The sequence below is a fragment of the Mastomys coucha genome, chromosome X (assembly GCF_008632895.1).
Source record: "Mastomys coucha isolate ucsf_1 chromosome X, UCSF_Mcou_1, whole genome shotgun sequence".
Lineage (NCBI taxonomy): Eukaryota > Metazoa > Chordata > Mammalia > Rodentia > Muridae > Mastomys > Mastomys coucha.
The window spans coordinates 4,300,275-4,319,983 of NC_045030.1; the positions used below are offsets into that span (position 1 = coordinate 4,300,275).

The window sequence follows — 19,709 nt, forward strand, 5'->3', positions numbered from 1 at the left end:
TCTCTTCTATCCTTTCCTAGAACTCCTTAGAAGACACTGAAGATGGTGTTGACTTAGTGTCCTCCAGCTTTTCTGCAAATACCCACAGTCTGGCAAGTGGCCTGTCAACTGTAAGCATTCTCACAGAATCTTTCTTTCTCTTGCTCATTCCCGATGCCTTTTCAAAAGAAATGGTAAGGTGTGATTGAAAGTCCAATCTATTGTAGATTTCCTGCTTGCCCTGTGCCCTCACACCAACTTACACTCTATATTGATTCCTGAATCCTTCCTTCTTTTTCCATGATCTTCACACATCTTTGGAACTGGCTTCATTCCAATTTTATAAAGAACTGGTAAGAGAAGTTTAAAGACTTCCAGCTCAAAGAATTAAAGGGTGAAAGAGATATAAAAGCTAATTACCATAATATGACCATTGACAATTGCATAAGCCACTTGGGTACTCCTATAAGCATACTCAATTGTTTCATAAATACCCAAAGAAATTCTTAAATTTCTTCATTTTCTAATTTAATGTCCAGTCATCTCAAGTCTACAGATTATTCCAGTTCTGTTGATAAGTTTCCCTCCTACCATTCTCTCAGTACCCCAACTACTCCCTACACAACTGTCAACTATATTACTACAACACATCCCTACTCAGCTTTCTATCCTACTCAAAAAAACAAAGCAAGCAAGCAAGCAAACAAACAAACGAACGAACAAAAAACTCTCCAGAGCATGCCACCATCTGCAAGGAAAATTCTGCTCTTACCTTGAATTAAAGATCTCCCTGAGAGCAGGCATTTAGCAACACACTTTTCATTGTATCTACCTCTTTAACTGTACATTTCTTTGCTGTTCTGATTTCTGTGCTCTAATACACTTTTTCTTTTGGTCATTGGATGACATCCTTAAAGAACTCTCAAGCAGGATCTGATAGGAAGAGGAGCTACCTAAATGTGCCTGATGCCGATTCAGACACTGTGAGTTTTCAACCTTTGTCATTTCCCTCTTCCCAACTCTATTACCCAGTTCCATGGTTTGGGAAATATGGTTGGATGAGACATTTCACCTGTTTTCTGACTTGTACATGGCCAGATACTCCCTTTGGAAGGGATTCATGAGCTAACATGTCTGCAGGATTCCAGTTTATTAAATGTAATGATCTGAATACTAGGTAAAAGACATGTCCTAAGAGGCAGTAAGTATCCCCATTTTAAGTCACAACCTTGTCTTGATAAAGAAAAAGGGGCTGTTAGTAGTAAAATTGTTATAATTATTTTAATTCCTCCCAAGTCTCAGATTTTTTAACTTCTTAAATTTTCTTGTAACCATAGGGGCCCCACATCCCACTTCGATCATGAAGCTACAGAGAGATGGGGTGTGCTGAGAAAGTCAGTTGGAGTAGGAGGCTGTGATCTATAGGACATTTCACTAGAAACCCAGAGTGTTCCTCCATGGCTTGCTATTACTAACAAATCAGTGAACCAGAGTTTCTCCTTGTGTAATATGGCTGAGGGTAATTCATGACATGATTAAGACATGAAACATGGCATGGTCCATGAATCAACACTACTGTAAAAGCTTGGAACCCAAACTTTCTCAATTTATAGAGCTCCTAGTGTTTCTGTTATTCTCTCATGTAACTACTAGGTTAAAAGTAAGGTCTTATTTCTCAAAAACTTAATAATTTATTTTGAACTTAATAACTATTTGAAAACAATAATTCAGGTAAACATTTTACTCTGTCCTTAAGTTATTCTGTTACTCATTACTAATAGGATCAGTGTACCTGCTGAGTACTGTATAGTGTGTCAGATCTTTAAAATCATTTATCACAATGATGATACAGGACCTTAAGAAAGACATAAATAGCACCCTCAAAGAAATACAGGAGAACACAGGTAAACTGCTAGAAGCCCTTCAAGAGGAAACACAAAAATCCCTTAAAGAACTACAAGAAAACACAATCAAACAAATGAAGGAAATGAGCAAAACCATCCAGAATCTAAAAATGGAAATAGAAACAATAAAGAAATCAAAAAGAGAGACAACCCTGGAGATAGAAAACCTACGAAAGAAATTAGGAGTCGTAGATGCAAACATCACCAACAGAATACAAGAGATAGAAGAGAGAATCTCAGGGGCAGAAGATACCATAGAAAACATTGACACAACAGTCAAAGAAAATACAAAAAGCAAAAAGCTCCTAACCCAAAACATCCAGGCAATCCAGGACGCAATGAGAAGACCAAACCTAAAGATAATAGGTATAGAAGAGAGTGAAGACTCCCAATATAATGGGCCAGTAAACATCTTCAACAAAATTATAGAAGAAAACTTCCCTAACCTAAAGAAAGATCTTTGAATCTCAACAGCGATTACCATGTTCACTAGCCATTCAACATTTATATTTTGTTTCTGACTTTTGACCTTGGTTCATTGTATTTGAGACAGTTCATTGTGTTTGAGAAAACTCAACAACCTTCTGGCTGTGTCTCCTAAGTTCTGAGATGATGGACATGTACCATCATGCCTGAAATGAACATATATATATATATATATATATATATATATATATATATATATATATATAGGAATTCATTGGAAAACTAAAAAAAAATATTAATAATGACACTGCAAACTGCTAGCTAGTACTTTGCCTCCTCTGTTTAGTGTCTGATGGGTGCTGTGTTTCCCTTTCAAACCTTCAATGATATGCCCATGAATTTTCAGTGGTAACCTGGGATATAAGCACACATAATTTGGGTCCTTAAATCCTAGCTATTTGTCAAAAAATTAAAATATCAGACTATCCAAGACTTAACCTTCATTTAAAAATGATCCTCAGGCCAGCCAGGCAGTGGTGGCGCACGCCTTTAATCCCAGCACTTGGGTGGCAGAGGCAGGTGTATTTCTGAGTTTGAGGCCAGCCTGGTCTACAGAGTGAGTTCCAGGACAGCCAGGGCTATACTGAGAAACTGTGTCTCGAAAAACAAAAACAACAACAATAACAACAACAACAACAAAGATCCTCAGATAATTTATTATGTAGTTAACATTTAAAATTCATATTGTATTATTTTAAGAATAGGAAAAACAAATTCAGTTACTTATTGGCTCTCTATGAAGTAGCTTGTGTATAATTTTAAAATTCTTGGATTATTGTTACCTTTGACTTCAGCCTAAAAAAGATTTTGAGCTATGTCAGATACATCCTGTTCCTTGAAGAAATACATCGTATTTGAAATACAAAAGCCTTTATAAAACAATAACAATAAAATCTATTCATAGACAGATAGACAGACACATAGTAAGATAAATAGATGGAAAGATACATAGATACATTCATATATCCACACATGATTTATACATTCATATATCCAGATATTATATATGGCAGATAGATGTTCCATATATAGCTTTTATGCCTACATACTTATCTTTTTAAACAAATCCCAATTGTCAGCTATTTGTACTGCTATGGTCCTTACTTCTCTGTGGTGAAAGAGAGATTATGAAACTACTGCATCATTCACAACTGTTACTGGTATTTTGTGTCCATCAAGTTACTAAGATAGAGTCTTTGTTTCTAACACTGAATAATAATGGTATATTGATTTAAAATATGCATCTCATGTTATAAATATCTTGACAAAATCTTTAATCATCCTTACAGAATTTTTTTGTTTTTGATTAATTGAGGTACTTTAATTTTTTGGTGCTATATTTTGCTCATTACTATTCAATGGAATATCAAAGCTATGGGTCATGGACTATCTATTTAGCCATATATCTATGAAGTTAGCCTTTGGGTATAGGATGCCCTACCATACCTTTGTTAAGACTGCAGCTCTGTTTCCTCCAGGAATGACAGCATACATGTGAGTGTAGAGAAAGACACTAAGATTTCTGTTAACTCATAATAAGGAGTAAGCTCTTCTTTTTCCTGATCATTAAATTCTAGGTATTTAAATAGATTACACTTGACTCTAACAGCAAAAGGCAGATAGTGACAGAGGTAAAGAAACAAGGATATATTAGAAATCACTAAATGAGTTCATATTCACAAGACATGAATAAAAGTTTCCAGCTAACCCAAAGGAGATGCTTCCTCTTTCAGCAAGCTTCCTGCCTCCCTTACTAATGGAGCTAGATGAGGTATTCTTCTCAGGTTAGAATTTTATGTATCACCAGCAAAACAAGCAAAGCCAGTGACTTTCTTTCTTCCCTCGCTTTTGACTCCCTTGCTAGTTACATAGAACAGCAATTGGAATTGGATTCTGTGACTAGAGCCTTAGAATAGCACTGGACCACTTCTGTCATCTTTTTTTTTTTCAGACTAGCCTTAACAGCATGATGAGTGTTTACAGTGAAACAGGAGACTATGGCAATGTTAAAGTCACTGGTGAGATTCTTCTCCACATCAGCTACTGCTACAAAACTGGCGGGCTATACATTTTTGTCAAGAGCTGCAGAAACCTGGCCATAGGAGATGAAAAGAAACAGAGGACAGATGCGTAAGCACATAGGATGCCCCTCTACTGTCTCTAGCACTGCCTTCTCTGTCTGCATGCACATTTCCTTTTCAGAAGAGGTTAAAGATTCCCTTCAATAAGAACTCTTCTGAAGTATGAGGATGATGTTTGTATCTTTAGTTACTTGATTTGAAAGAAGCCATGATATGATTCAGGAGTAACAAACATTTAGCTTACACAGAGGCCACTCATGGTGGAAGCAAGCTGGTTGTTTGAAAAATTTGCATACAATATATTTAATTATATTCTTTCCCCTCCTAAACCTTCCAGATCTCCTCTGTGAACTTCAAATTCTTTTTCTTTCTCATAAAAAAAGAAAGCGTGCACACACACACACACACACACACACACACACACACACACACAAACAACATGGAGTTGGTCAACTACTCCTGAGCATGAGGACTCCCTTGGAGTATATTTGGTTATTCCCAGTGTCACTACATTGAAGAAAGCCATTTTCTTTCTCCCAGAATCTATCAATTATGAATAGCTTCTCAGTTAGTGGTATAACTACTTTGTTCATTTTCTATTGTCTAGATTTTAAACGGCTAACTGACAAATATAATTATTTTGGCCAACATGGAAAGGAACCATCTGAAATCCTAACACATGTGCTTCAGAACTCTGATATAATATGTTTCAATCTTGTGCATGTCTCTGTGTTCTCTGATGTATCTATCTCAGGAAGCTTCTAAAAGAGCTAGCTAGCACAAGCCAAGGTATTGGGTTGAAACGTAAATTTGTCATTTTCCACTTTGTCTTTTTATCTGTTTTTTCTTCATTCATTCACTCCAGTGGTCTATGCCCTGATATCAGAATATAGGATTAGTAATGAAAAGACATATATCCCCAGAAAAGGTTGTAAGACTATTGATGTTAGCAGATTCCATTTATGTAGTAGGACATTACTGCAACTCCTGTGTGTTTTGTGGGTTAGGTATTGTTACTATCCCACTTTTTACACTTGATGAAACAAATACACAACAGTGTAAAATCCCAGACTATCAAAAGGAATGATGCATGGGTGGCCCCACATAACTTTGCTTGATGCCAAAGCCTGTTCTCTACCAATATTCATCACTGTTTCTTTCTTTCTTTTTTTTTTTTAAGATTTATTTATTATATGTAATTACACTGTAGCTGTCTTCAGACACCCCAGAAGAGGCCATCAGATCTCATTACAGATGGTTGTGAGCCACCATGTGGTTGCTGGGATTTGAACTCAGGACCTTCGGAAGAGCAGTCAGTGCTCTTAACCACTGAGCCATCTCTCCAGCCCCTGTTTCTTTCTTATAGAAATCCCAGCATTATATTTATGATATCCTATTGTACAAACTAAAGTCTCTTCATTTCCATCTCTTTTATTCACTTACCCATTCCTTTTTCTAACTGAAATCGTGGAATATTTCTAGCAAAGTATATTTGCAAATGATGGTTTTTATCTTTTGTTATTTACAGTTATGTCAAGTCATACCTTCTTCCAGACAAGTCCCGAAACAATAAACGTAAGACCAAAATCAGGACAGGTACCAATCCAGAATTCAATGAAACATTAAAGGTAAATAAATACTAACAAGAGACCATGCTAAGTAGAACATCATTGATTTAGAATTAGCTACATGCAAGAAGGTTATTAAGAGTTCAAGGCTAGCCTGAGATAGCAAGCAAGCCTGGCCTACAAAATGAGACCAGCCCAGACTGAGTTCATCCCTTATATAAAAATACAAACAAGCCAAAAAGAAAAGAATGACTAAATATACCATTTCACAAAACGTGTGTGTGTGTGTGTGTGTGTGTGTGTTAGAAAACTAGAATTTGAATGGTATTAGATTTTCTAGAAGTTTTTAGAAAAGAAAAACGAAGTAAACTATTCATGCTTGGTTTACCCTCTACTGTGGCTGTGGTTATACCTTAAGTTGAAATGATCAATTAAAATTACAAATTACGTCTACGCTAGTATATCTTGTAACAAATTAAGTTGCACATTCGAGAAATCTGCTTTCCTGGTGTCCTAAAGGGACATTGTCACTTTGTATGTACTTATTGCACTGCTAACAAGGATTATGTACTACTTTTCATTAGGATCTCTGAATTTAGCTAAATATAGGTGTGTGGTCAATGAACAACACTAGCAATGTAAGGTCAGATTGGAGAAGTCTCAGAAAATGCCTAGGTTAAAGACCTTAGGTTCTAAATTCCAAAGAAATTCTTATTTTGTATGGGTAGCCACAAACAACCACTTCTCTCACTCTGAGTTCATCTTGCCTGGTGAGACAGACAAAGGAAGGATAAAATGTGTTGCTAATCATGGGAAAACGTATGGACTTGTACCCAGAATAAAGGGTTCAGAGTCTATTGCAGCATGGGTCAATTATAGAAGAAAGCCAGTAGTCTACATGCATCAGCAGAAACACGTGCAGAAGCAGGGGCCAATATTAAAACAGATCAAAGGAAGATGAACAAACACAGGCTGAGTGTGAAACAAGTGGTCATAATAGGATAGCAAAGATGAGTCCAAGCAACACAGTGACAGAGAAAGTCAGGGGGCAAAGCATCCAAGTCAATCTGCTAGTAACAGATGGGGCAGGAATGAGCACCGAGCCAAGCTCAGAAAGCAGTGAGTCTGAACTCTGACCCAGATGGATAACTGAATAACAGAGGAGAGGGTGTGTGGCCATGTCCCTGCTTAATGTTCTTCTGGGGGAAAAGCAAACCCACAATACCTACTTTCTGATCAACCTGAGTGTAGTTGTTTTTTTCTTTTAACTTCTGCACTTACACTGGCCTCTATGAAGCTTAGGCCACAAATTTCTCATGTCAATACTTTTTCAGATTTAAGGATTTTTATTATGAATAAATAAGTTATTATATTAAACAAGGTAGATATGAGAAAAACAAAAGCAAAGAGGTAAAATTGGAAAGAGGCTTCTTTATCACCTAACACTTTTATCTTGTCTCTGAAGTTTGCTGACTCCTATAATAAATCATATAAATAAATAGAAATAATAATATATAATAATATAAATATGTTTATACATACATATTTCTTAACTAGGTATAACCTAGGTTTTTTTGCAGCATAACTTCAATTGTAGGGAAAATAGAAAGGCTTTTTATTCATATTACTGATGGAAAGGCTTTTTATTCATATTACTGATGCCTATGGTGTGAAAATTAGTGAAGCAAATTTCAGTCTGCTCTACAATTAGACCCCTCCTTGCAGAGTGTGATGTTTTCAATCTTATTTGTAGTATATTATCAGCCACACCCAGCTGGAAACAAGAACTCTGCAGCTCTCAGTCTGGCACTATGATCGGTTTGGACGCAACAGTTTCCTTGGAGAGGTGGAGATTGCTTTTGACTCATGGAACTTTGAAAATCCATGTGATGAGTGGTTTGTGCTTCAGCCCAAGGTAGGAAATACTTCCAGCTAATACAATTAGACAAATTTGAGCCAAACTAATATCCCAGGCCAGAATAAGTGGAAAGTGTCTAAATTTCAAATAATAATCTACAAAGATTATTAAATTTTTGATAGATGTTATAAGTCCATTATTTTAGAAGCTCCTCATAGATACATGTTGCATAGTATAAGGAAACATGTAATCATACATGAGAGAGTTTTACTACTGAAATTCATTTACCCATTGAAGATTTCTATGGATTGCTAAAATGACCACATTATACGATCCCATTAGAACAAGAAAGCCTTTGTTTTTATGCCATCAAAAACAAATTCATAGAGCATGACCAATCCTAAAATATGATCTCTCTTTCTCATTCTTTACAATTTATAGCATAAACAGGAATAGTTTCCTTGGCTCACATGAGAAAGTGATCACTATCTAAAATATTTTTACTTTGGAGATCTATAAAATGCCAATAAAATCTAGCATGTTCAATCCTAAAATAATAATAGCTTACACTTATTACAAGTAATTAAATTTTCTTCACATTTATAGTCAGCTTCTAAGTGAAAAGAAAAATTCGAAAGTTATATTTGTGCTGCCTGTGATTATTCCTTATATATAGTGACAAAAGAAAGAAAGAAAGAAAGAAAGAAAGAAAGAAAGAAAGAAAGAAAGAAAGAAAGAGAAGAGGAAAGAAAAAGAAAAAACATTTGGTAAAAACTGAAGTGATGTTAGCATTGGTTTGCTTATAGCTTCAAAATGCCTATATGATTCTAGGCAAGTTATTTCCTAAACCTTGATATTCTAATTTGTAACATAGCCACTAGTATGGTAGCTGTTGCTACAGCTTGGAGACCTGGGGTATCTGAAGTGCTTTTTCCCTCAGAGAGCTGACATTATGTTTGAATAAGCATTTTCTGTAAATCTGTCAGCATTCTATTAGACACACTAGAAGCTGGCAATAAAAAGCTTGGGAGTGCTTGCATTGATTAGTAGCTTGGTCCAGATTGGCATATCTTAACTAGACCTTGGGGTCTCTTGACTTTCTACTCTTCCTTGGTCAATTTCAGGGTTCACATATTGTTGACCTCCTTTCCTAGCTTTACACATGCTGAACCCATACATTATTAACTATAAGTAATAATTTTCGCTATGTATATGCAGTCAAGAAAAAGAGAATATTTTTTCCTCTTCCAATAATCAAAACAATACCTTTGGCCTGCCTGGATCTTTTAACTTTAATTATATTATCCTTCCCTAATGACTTACTGGTGAGTATGATTCACCAGTGAGATAAATGCATTGGTTAGGACAAAATAATTTACAACATATTCTGGTCCTAATGGTAAGATTGCCACAATAAATAGTACTAATGGAAAAGTAAACAATACTAGGGAGAATACTCAAATGAAGTTCCCCAAGTCACCATCAGTGGGAGCAGTCAGTACGAGTACTTAGTTATCACAACTCCATGCGGTGAGTTCTCCTCATTTTATATATGAAGAAGGTAAGATTTAGAAATTAAATTCGACTTGCTGGTTAAACTACTGGCCTTAAAGTTGGTAGAAATAAGTTATAAATATTTTAAGAGATATATTTGACCTATATGAAATAAAGTTTAAATTTTTTTTAAGTATAGCATAATAGAAAGCACATGAGTGAAATAAATGTGATAGAGAAGGAAGTAGTTTGACCAGCAAGAAATTTCATTATATCATAAAGATTTTTCTGATGTTATATATATGGGAATTATTTGGTCATTTACAATTTAGCATGTGTAACTTAATGAAAAGATTTAGCATAAAACAGTTAGCAGACTTGTCAATGGCTTGAATCATTTTTATGTAGTATTGTTACCAGTAATCTGGCTCAGGTACTTTTGCTCTGCCAGTATCATAAACAAGAAGAAACAATTTAAGCACTGGTTTTTTTATAGTTGTATCATTTGGTGTTTAACAGAAGCAAATGACAGCAGCATGTAACTCTAATATGGCTCTCATGTAGGCCATGGATAGTGGAACCATTATTCTACAAATGTTGCAGCTTCTAAATAGGCAAACTTAAAGAATCTCTGATCCTTAGTTACAAAGGTGTTATAGATCTTACATGGGCCCAAGGACTCTAGAGTTCTCTGCTCTTGTCAATAACTAGCATTACAGCTTCTAATTCAGCTTACATATCAAAATTTCTCACTGCTTTACAACTGTGCTGTATATCTAATGGATATCTGAGAAGCTTATGTGCTAAAGATACTTCTATGGAACACTTCTAGTGAATAGTAACATGTTTCCTTTCTCTGACTCTTTAAGACCTCCTATCTGTCTTAAACTGCAGCTCTCTCCATACTTTCTGCTTCTTTTATTTCACATACTCTTTCAAACTGTTCAACTATTTATATTATTATGGTGACTGCTCAGGATGCATCTCTTGCTACAGTTTCACTGTTGTTATTCTGGTTGTTGCTGCTGCTACTTCTGACCACTGGTCTTGCAGCGTCATTTGTATTGTAGCCATCTACACAGCTAGCCTCTTGGCCACTTTTGCAGCTCGACCTTCCTTCCACTCATCTATGCCTCTTCAGAGGTCAAGCAGCTGGCTACTTTCCTGGCTCTTTCTGCTGGTTTCTCAAAGGATGTTCTGCTGCCTCTATAGTCATTGCTACTCCACTGGCTCTGCAACCTCTTTCCTTGCGTCTTAGCCCTCTCTACTAAATGTAGGCAAAAAAGAACAAATTGAGAGATTATTTTCATTGTACCTAATGTTGCATCTCCATGGGAGATATCATAAGTTTTACCACTTGCCTCACCTAGTACATACAACAGTTTGCTTCTTCATGGAGAAAGGGGCACAGAACATTTCCACAAATCAAAAATGTCTCATGCAAATGAATATCTTGATACTAATCACAGAATTATGTTTTCCTCAAGTGACAAGAAAACTTTCATGCAAATGAAATTTTCTGTCAGAACCAATCATAGCATTGTCCTTTCTTGCCAGTCCATTCTGTACCAATCATAGCAAGCCTATTATACAAAGGAAAGTTGTGTTGAACCAACTGAAGCATCATCAGTTTTACACTAGTAACAGCAATACTCCTATGTGAATAACTTTCTGCTTACAAAAAAAACATGGAATAATGAAATACACACTAGTAACTAAAATCATTCAGACAAATGAAGATTAGTTTTGAAAAATCATGAGAATGCCAGCTTTACTGGTGGCATCCCAGGCAAATGAAATTTTGTATTTGAACTAATAACACCACTCAGTTTAAACTATTCATAAAAGCCCTACTGTGCATTACACCCAGATAAAACCAAGTCTCTTATGGAAATAAAGGCTTGTGTTTAACAATCAAAGCACTTATTGTTAGCCAAGTCGCAATAGTGTTGTATGTGAAACACTCATAGAACTCACTTTAAAAGTAACTACAACAAAACTATATTGCAATTGAAGAAATGTTTTTGCACCAATCAAAATTTCTCTACATGTTCACTGGTAGAAGTTAATTATTCATTGATATTAAAGGCTTGTATTTAGACAAATAACGCTACATACATTAAACCAGTCACTATGGCCTTGCTATGCAAATGAAGGTCTGTGTATACACCAATCACAGCATTCTTCATTTGATCACATAGAAAAGTAAGCACTCATTGACATTAAAGGCTTGTATTTGGACAAATCACATCACATACATTAAACCAGTCATTATGGCCTTGCTGAGCAAATGAAGGTCTGGGTATGCACCAATCACAGCATTCTCCATTTGATCACTTACAGAAGTAAACACTCAATACAAATGAAGGCTTATATATGGACCAACCACAACACTTTAAACCAGTCCTTATGGCCTTGATATGCTAATGAATGTCTACATAAGTATACCACTCAGAGTATTCTCCATGTGAGCACATTCAAAAGTAGGCAGTCAATGCAAATGAAGGCTTGTATTTAAACCAATTACAATGGCCTTGATATGCTAATGACTGTCTGTGTATGCACCAATCACAGCATTCTACGTTTGATCACATAAAGAAGTAAGCATTCAATGCAAATGAAGGCTTCTCTTTGATCAAATCACAACACTCCCTTTAAAACAATCACAATGGCTGTCCTATGCAAATGAATTGTCTGTATATGCACCAATTACAACATTCTCCATTTAATCACATACAGAAGTAATACACTCAATGCAAATGAAGACTTCTATTTGGACCAATCATAACACTCAGTTTAAACCAGTCAAAATGGACTTTCTATCCAAATGAAGGTCTATGTATATACCAGTCACAGCATTCTCCATGTGATCACATACAGAAGTGAGCATTCAATACAAATGAAGGCTTCTATTTGGACCAATCACAAAACTCACATTAAATTAGTCATTATAGCCTTACTATGCAAATGAAGGTCTGTAAATGCACCAATCACAGCATTCTCTATTTGATTACATACAGAAGTAAGCATTCAATGCAAATGAAGGCTCCTATTTGGACCAATCACAACATTCACTTTAAACCAATCATAATAAACTTGTTATGCAATCACAAAACTCACATTAAACTAGTTATTATGGCCTTGCTATGCAAATGAAGGTCTATATATGCATCCATCCCAGAGTTCTCCATTTGATCCCATACAGAAGTAAGCATTCAATGTCAATGGAGGATAAATCATTGTACTCACATTAAACCAGTCACTAGGACCTTGCTATGCAAATAAAAGTCTGCGTGTACACCAATCAAATCATTCTTCAATTAATGGCAGAAGTAAGTCTTTATGCAAATGGAGGCTTCTATTTGGACCAATCACACCACTTGCATTACTCCAGTCACTATGACCTTGCTATGCAAATGAATGTCTATGTACCAATCAAAGCATTCTCCATTTGATCACTGTCAGAAGTAAGCATTCAGTGCAAATGAAGTCTTAGGTGTGGACCAATCACAGCATTAACATTAAACCAGACATAATATTCCTATTATGCAAATGAAGGATATGTATGCATCAATAACAGCATTCTCTATTTGTTTACTTTCAGAAGTTAGTATTCAATGCAAATGAAGGCTTATATTTGGATGAAGCACAGCAGTACAATGTATTGAAAATTTTTGATTGTAGGTTATAATATATGACTCATTTGTCTGTTTTGGCTTTTCTTTCGTTTGCTTTTGAGTTCATACCACTTTCCCCAAAAAATTGTTCATAAAATCAATACCATTGAACTTTCCCTCCATACTTCAAAATGATTCAATTGTTGTCTTACCATTTCAAGCTTTTACCATTAAATCTATACTCCATTTTACTTTTATTTATATATTATGTATGATGTTATATAGAGTCAGTATTTAGTTTTATTCTTCTGTCTTTAAATGTCCAATCTTTCAAACACTATTAATAGAAGACATTGTTCTTTGTCCATGTTTGGTTTTGGTACCTGTCTTAGTCACTGTTCTATTTTTATGAAGAAACACCATGACCAAGGCAATTATTATAGTTGAGGGCTTGCTTATAGTTTCAGAGGTTTAGTCCATTATCATTATGGCATGGAACATGGCAACACACAGGCAAACATGGTGATGGAGAAGTAGTTGAGCATTACATTCTAGTCCGAAGATAGTGGCATGGTTGGGAGACAGACTGGGCCTAGAGGGGATTTGAAACCTTAAAGTCAATGTCACTTCCAACAAGGCCACACCTACTCCAACAAGGTCACACCCTCTAATCCTTCACAAATAGTATCACTCCCTAGTGATTAAACAATCAAATCTATGAGCCTATGGGCTATTCTTTTCAGTATTGTTATTATTATTTTCTCATACATTATATCGTGACCTCAGTTTTCCCTCCCTCTACTCCTCTTGGTTCTGTCTTCTCCTCAAGATCCATTCCTCCTCCCTTTCCTGTCAATAAAACGGAGAAGGCCTCCCAGGGAGTTATAATATGACTAGGCACAAACCTTGGTATCCAAACTAGAAAAGCAACTTAGTAGAAGGAAAATGGTCCCAAGATTAGGCAAAAGGGTCAAAGTGTTATCATCTCACAGTCACACCATTAAAAGTCCCACATGAACACAAAGTTACACAACAAAACACATATGCAGAGGACCTAGGTCAGTCCCATACAGGCCCTATGTTTGTGGTGTCTTGGAATTCTCTAGCCCTTCCTCCTCCTCTACCTAATGCTTAGCTGTGGGTCTCTGCAATCTGTTCCTATCAGTTGATGGATAGTGTCTCTCTGATGACAACTGGGCTAGACACTGATCTATGAGTATAGAAGAATATCATTTGGAATCATTTCATTGACTGCTTTGTCTAATTAGCAATATTTTAGTTAAAATAAGCAGATACTTTTTTCTGATGGTTTAATAACTTGACTATTCATTTTATGTATGAATGTTTTTTTGTTTTCAAGTTCAAATTATACTTATATAATTTCAGCTTTTGGACTCTAATGATTATAAATTTTATTCACTACTAGTTTGGAAAGATTTGCATTTTAAAAGTCTATTCTAGCATAATATTAGTATAATGAATTATCAATGTTTTACCTTTTCCAGTATTGGCCCTTATTTTTAAGATATCACATGTTTTACATTTACCTATGATTCTAAATTTTATGATAAGTTACTAAGAGGGATTTTTTTTTTAATTTACTTTACATCCTGATCAGCCTCACACTCCATCCCCATATTCGCTCATTCCCTTCTCCTGTGAGAAGGTACCTTCCCTAGGTATCCCCCACCCTAGCACATTAATTCTCTGCAGAGCTAGGCACATCCTCTCCCACTGCACAGGACAAGGCAGCCCAGTCAAGGGAACATATTTCTCAGACAGACAACAGCTTTAGGGACAGCCCCAACCCCAGTTGTTAGGAGATTCATATAGAGACTGAGCTGTACATGTGCTACATATATATGGGAGCCAAGGTCTAGCCCATATAAGCTCTTTGTTTGAGTGTTTAGTCAGTTAGTACACCCATATACCGAGGTTAGTTGATTCCGTTAATCATCCTGTAAAGATTTTATACTCTTCAATTCTCTCAATTCTTTCCCCAACTGTTCTATAAGAGTCCTCCAGCTCTGTCCATTGTTTGACTGTGGCTCCATGCATCTGCTTCAGTATGCTGCTGATTGGAACTTCTCAGAGGACAGTTATGCTAGTCTCCTGTTTGCAAGTGTAGCAGAGAATCATTAATAATGTCAGAGATTGGTGCTCACTCATGTGATGGATTTCAAGTTAGCCTGGCTGTTGGTTAGCCATTACCTTAATTTCTGATCCATCTTTCTCCCTGCTTTTCTTATAGACAAGATAAATTTTGGGTCAAAAAATTAATGGGTGTGTTGCTGAACTTACCCCTCCACTGGAGTTCCTGCATGGCCAGAGGAGGTAGCCTCTTTAGGTTGGATATCTCCACTGAAATGAGTCTCAGCATAGGTTATCCCCATTGACTATTCAGAGACTCCCCCATCCAGGATCTCTGGCACATCCTCGATTTGCCCGATTCCACAACCCCACCAGCCTCTGGCCCTCTGACCCTCTCTCATATCTCTCCTCACACCTGATCCTGAATCCATTCCTCTCCCCATCCTCTCATTATGAAAATAAAGGACTGCTTATGCACCAATCAGAGCATTGTCTAATTGATCACTATCAGAAGTAAACATTCTATGCAAACAAAAGCTTATATTAAAACCAATCATAGCACTCACTTTTAAACAATTCATAAGAGCCCTACTCTGAAAATCAAGGACTGTTTTTGTACCATCACAGCATTCTCCATTTTATCATTGTCTGATATATGCATTATATGCAAATGAAGAGTTCTCTTTAGACCAATCTCAGTACTCAAGATTTTATCAATCACAAAATTCCCCCTATGCAAATGAAGGGCCATGTTTTCACCAATCACAGCATTCTTTACACAGCATTCACATGAAGGTTTGTGCTTGGACCAATCCAAAGAGTGTTTTGTACCAGTTAAAACCAAGCCTTTAATGCAAATGAAGGCTTACATTTGAACCAATCATAGCACTCACATTTAAACCACTCATAAGTGCAGTACTATGCAAAGGAAGGAATGTGCTTGCACCAATCACAGTATTGTCTTTTTTATTACTATCTGACATGTGTATTTTATGCAAAGAAAGGCTTGTGTTTGCACCAATCATAAAGCGCCTTCTATGGAAATGAACAAGAATATTCACCAATCACAATGGCATTTACTTTTACAGATGATGTAGGCATCTTATTCAAATGAAGATTTGTCTTGTGACCAATCAGTGTTTAAAGCCTTGCCTGTTATGCAAATGAAGGTTTATGTTTAAACCAACCAAAACATTTATTTTAGCCTTACTATGCAAATGAAGGACTGTATTTGCACCAATCACAACATTGTTTACTTTTACTGATAATAAAGACATTTTATTCCTATGTCAGCTTGTAGGTGGACCAAACCAAAGAATGATTGTTATAGTTAAAGCCTCTTATGTTAATGATTACTTATGTTTAAACCAATCAAAACACTTATTTTTAGCCAAGTCACAATAACATTTTTACACAAATGAAGGGCTGTGTTTTCACCAATCAGAACATTCTCCTTTTAGTGTCAAAGTATATTATGCAAATGAAGGATTATGCATGGACCAATCACACTATTCACTTTTAATTCACTCATAATAGCCTTACTATGCAAACAAAGGACCATGTATCCACCAATAACAAAATTGTTTACTTTTACTGATGACATAGGTATTTATTCAAATGAAGGTTTGTGTTTAGACCAATATAAAGAATGTTTTGTACTAGTTAAAAGCAAACATCTTATGCAAATGAAGGTTTATGTTTAAACCAATTAACACACTTACTTGTAGCCAAGTCACAATAACCTTACAATGCAAATGAAGGACTGTGTACCCACTAGTCATAGTATTCTCCATTTAATCACTGTAAGAAATAAGCATTGTATTTAAATGAAGAGTTGTATTTGGGCCAATCATGGTCACATAAACTAGAAAAAAATTTTGCATTCAAATATTTGTTTCCCTAAAGTATTTAACCTCATTTCTATTGTGACAGCTATCTTTGTGCATAAATCAAAGTATGAAATATTGAGTTATATACTTACTGATTTATATACTTACCACCACAAATGTGCCTGCCATTAAAAACCTTAGAAATTTATACAGCTAACTCTTGGTGAGCATGACTTTATCAAAGGAAAATACATTTTCTTTATAGAGGTGATTTTGCTCATTAATTTAGTGAATTTGAAATGTGGGTAGTTTAACACAGCTTCCAAACTCCATTTAAGAAGGGTCTGTGTCAGATGTAGAGGCTCACAGCCATCCATTGAACTGAGTACAGGGTCCCCAATGAAGGAGCTAGAGAAAGGACCCAAGGAGCTGAAGGGTTTGCAACCCCTTAGGACGGACAACAATATGAACTAACTAGTACACTCAGAGCTCCCAGGAACTAAACCACCAACCAAGGACTATACAAAGTGGGACTCATGGTTCCAGCAGCATATGTATAGTAAAGGATGGCCAAGTCGGTCATCAATGGGAGAAGCCCTTGCTTCTGTGAAGGTTCTATGCCCCAGTGTAGGGGAAAGTCAGGGCTAATAAGTGGGAGAGGGTGGGGTGGCAGGCATGCGGAGGGGGGAGGCAACAGGGGTTTGTTCTTCTTGTTTTTGTTTGTTTGCTTGTTGGAGGGAAACTAGGAAAGGAGAAATTACATGACATGTAAATGAAGAAAATATCTAATAAAAAAGTAAAATAAATAAAAAAAAAGAAGGGTCTGTGTCTAATGCTTCTCCGAAGTCTTATAAAAGTGACCTGTGGAAAAAGTAAGCATTTTGGATGTGATAACAGGATTAGCTAAAACTGGATTAAATTCTACTGTGCTTTTCTGAGCAGAAAATGGCTGGATAGTAAAAATGATGTTGTGGCTATATCCCAATATATATGTTCAGACTCCAAAATGACCCTACACTTTAACTATCTTTCATATATTATTAAGTTACAAAATGCACTGGTTATTTTTTTTGTCAATAAGCTAGGGTCATCTAAAAACAGGGAATTTTGTTGAATCATGATTTATATGGGTGGGAAACACATGATGAACAGTTCCACCCTTAGACAGGCAGTTTTGAGTTGCTCTTTTAACAAGATGATATGCAGTACTCTAACTTCCTTTTACTTCTCTCTTCTTGGCAAGGTGGAGTTGGCTCCTGATATTAACCTCCAATACAAAGGAGAGCTAACTGTTGTTTTGCGCTATATTCCTCCAGAGGAGAACCCTATATTCCCAGTAGAACAACCTCAAGGTAGGATAAAAATCAATAGCCTTGATCAGTAACATTTTGTTTCTACAACTGTGTAAGTAGAGTTTAGGGTTACCTTTCCAGTACAACAAGGAAATAGAGTTATACTGTCTTTTGAGAGTTGAGTATATACTATGTTTGTAGAGAAGAGGAATATATGATGAAAATACATACTTAGAAACCAACCCTGATTGGGAGATTTATTAGTCATCAGTTCAAAAGATACATAATCTTTCCCAAAGTAGGAAAGATCTCTTATGTTTCGAGGAATCTGCTCTATGGATTCTTTCACAGCTACTCAGAGAGTCTAAAGTAAAGAAAAATACCTGGCATAAAACACAAAGGGAAAAATCCAGATTAAATCAATTTGAAATTCTTTTTCTGATTTTCCTCCTTCCATTAACATCTTAGACAGCTTCCTTTATCTTGCTATTCATAGTCACTTTCCTCAGTGTTTCCCTGTGAAAGTAACTCATCTCATGGTCTGAGTTTTCTTATGTCAAAAGAGTGGTGTCTGCAGTTCTGTGTTGGGTTGCCTTATGGTCTTTACCCCATCCATTTTTGCAATGTTAAGAGGTCAGCTCTGAAAACAGGTAAGTAATATTATTCAGACTGATTAGGTTATAGAAAGAAATATATGTATGTGTATATATACATATTCATGTGATAACAGTCAGTGAAAAAAGAGACCATGAATTTGAAAGACAGCAGGAAGGGATGTATGCGAGAGTTTGGATGGAGGAAAGGGCAGGATGAAATGATATAATTATAATTTTAGAAATAAAAGTATTAAAGAAAATGTTTTGAAGATTAAATTGATACATATATATATAAGGTATTTCAAAGAGTATTAAATAAAGGTGGCAGTCACGTAGTGATTATTGCTCATGTTGAACATATCACATCAGAATAAGTGTGAGAAGTGAAAAAGCTTTCTTCCAACCACATTTAACTGAATCTAGAGCTAACCTTGCCTGAAGCTAACAATTTATAAAATGGGAGTTATAGACTATTCTCTTTGTAAGTTAGTTTAATATATCAAAGTCGAAGAAATGTCTCTCTTGTGTCTAGCTTCCACCATAGCTCACTCTTAGTATGAAAGGGGTGGTGGACCAGGAAGGATTTTTTCCATTCTATTCTTAGAAGCTTTACAGGGATGTGGTTAAATTTTTTAAAAAGAAAATAAATAAAAGTTAAAGAGAGGCAGTGACTTTATGAGTGAAATGTATTATGGGGGTATTGGAAGGAACTGGAGAAAGGGAATAGCAATGATAGAACCAAGAAGTATTGTATACATATACAAAATTTTCAAACACTAAAATTTTATTGATTTAATTTAAATTTAAATTAAGTTTAAATTAAAATTAAAAGTAAAAATTTTTCTTGAGAATATCATCCTGAGTGAGATAACCCAATCACAAAAGAACAAACAAGGTATGCACTCTCTGATAAG

General features: G+C 35.8%; 1 protein-coding gene across 1 annotated transcript in view; it reads left to right on the forward strand.

Moving 5' to 3' along the window:
* Positions 1 to 19,709, forward strand: part of Sytl5 (synaptotagmin like 5) — a 187,995-nt gene that overhangs the window by 160,439 nt on the left and 7,847 nt on the right. The window contains exons 11-16 of the mRNA XM_031372005.1: positions 21 to 110; positions 897 to 962; positions 4,321 to 4,499; positions 5,979 to 6,078; positions 7,772 to 7,933; positions 18,151 to 18,259. Of these exons, the coding sequence (XP_031227865.1) occupies positions 21 to 110; positions 897 to 962; positions 4,321 to 4,499; positions 5,979 to 6,078; positions 7,772 to 7,933; positions 18,151 to 18,259 (706 nt within the window). The remainder of the gene's footprint in view (positions 1 to 20; positions 111 to 896; positions 963 to 4,320; positions 4,500 to 5,978; positions 6,079 to 7,771; positions 7,934 to 18,150; positions 18,260 to 19,709) is intronic.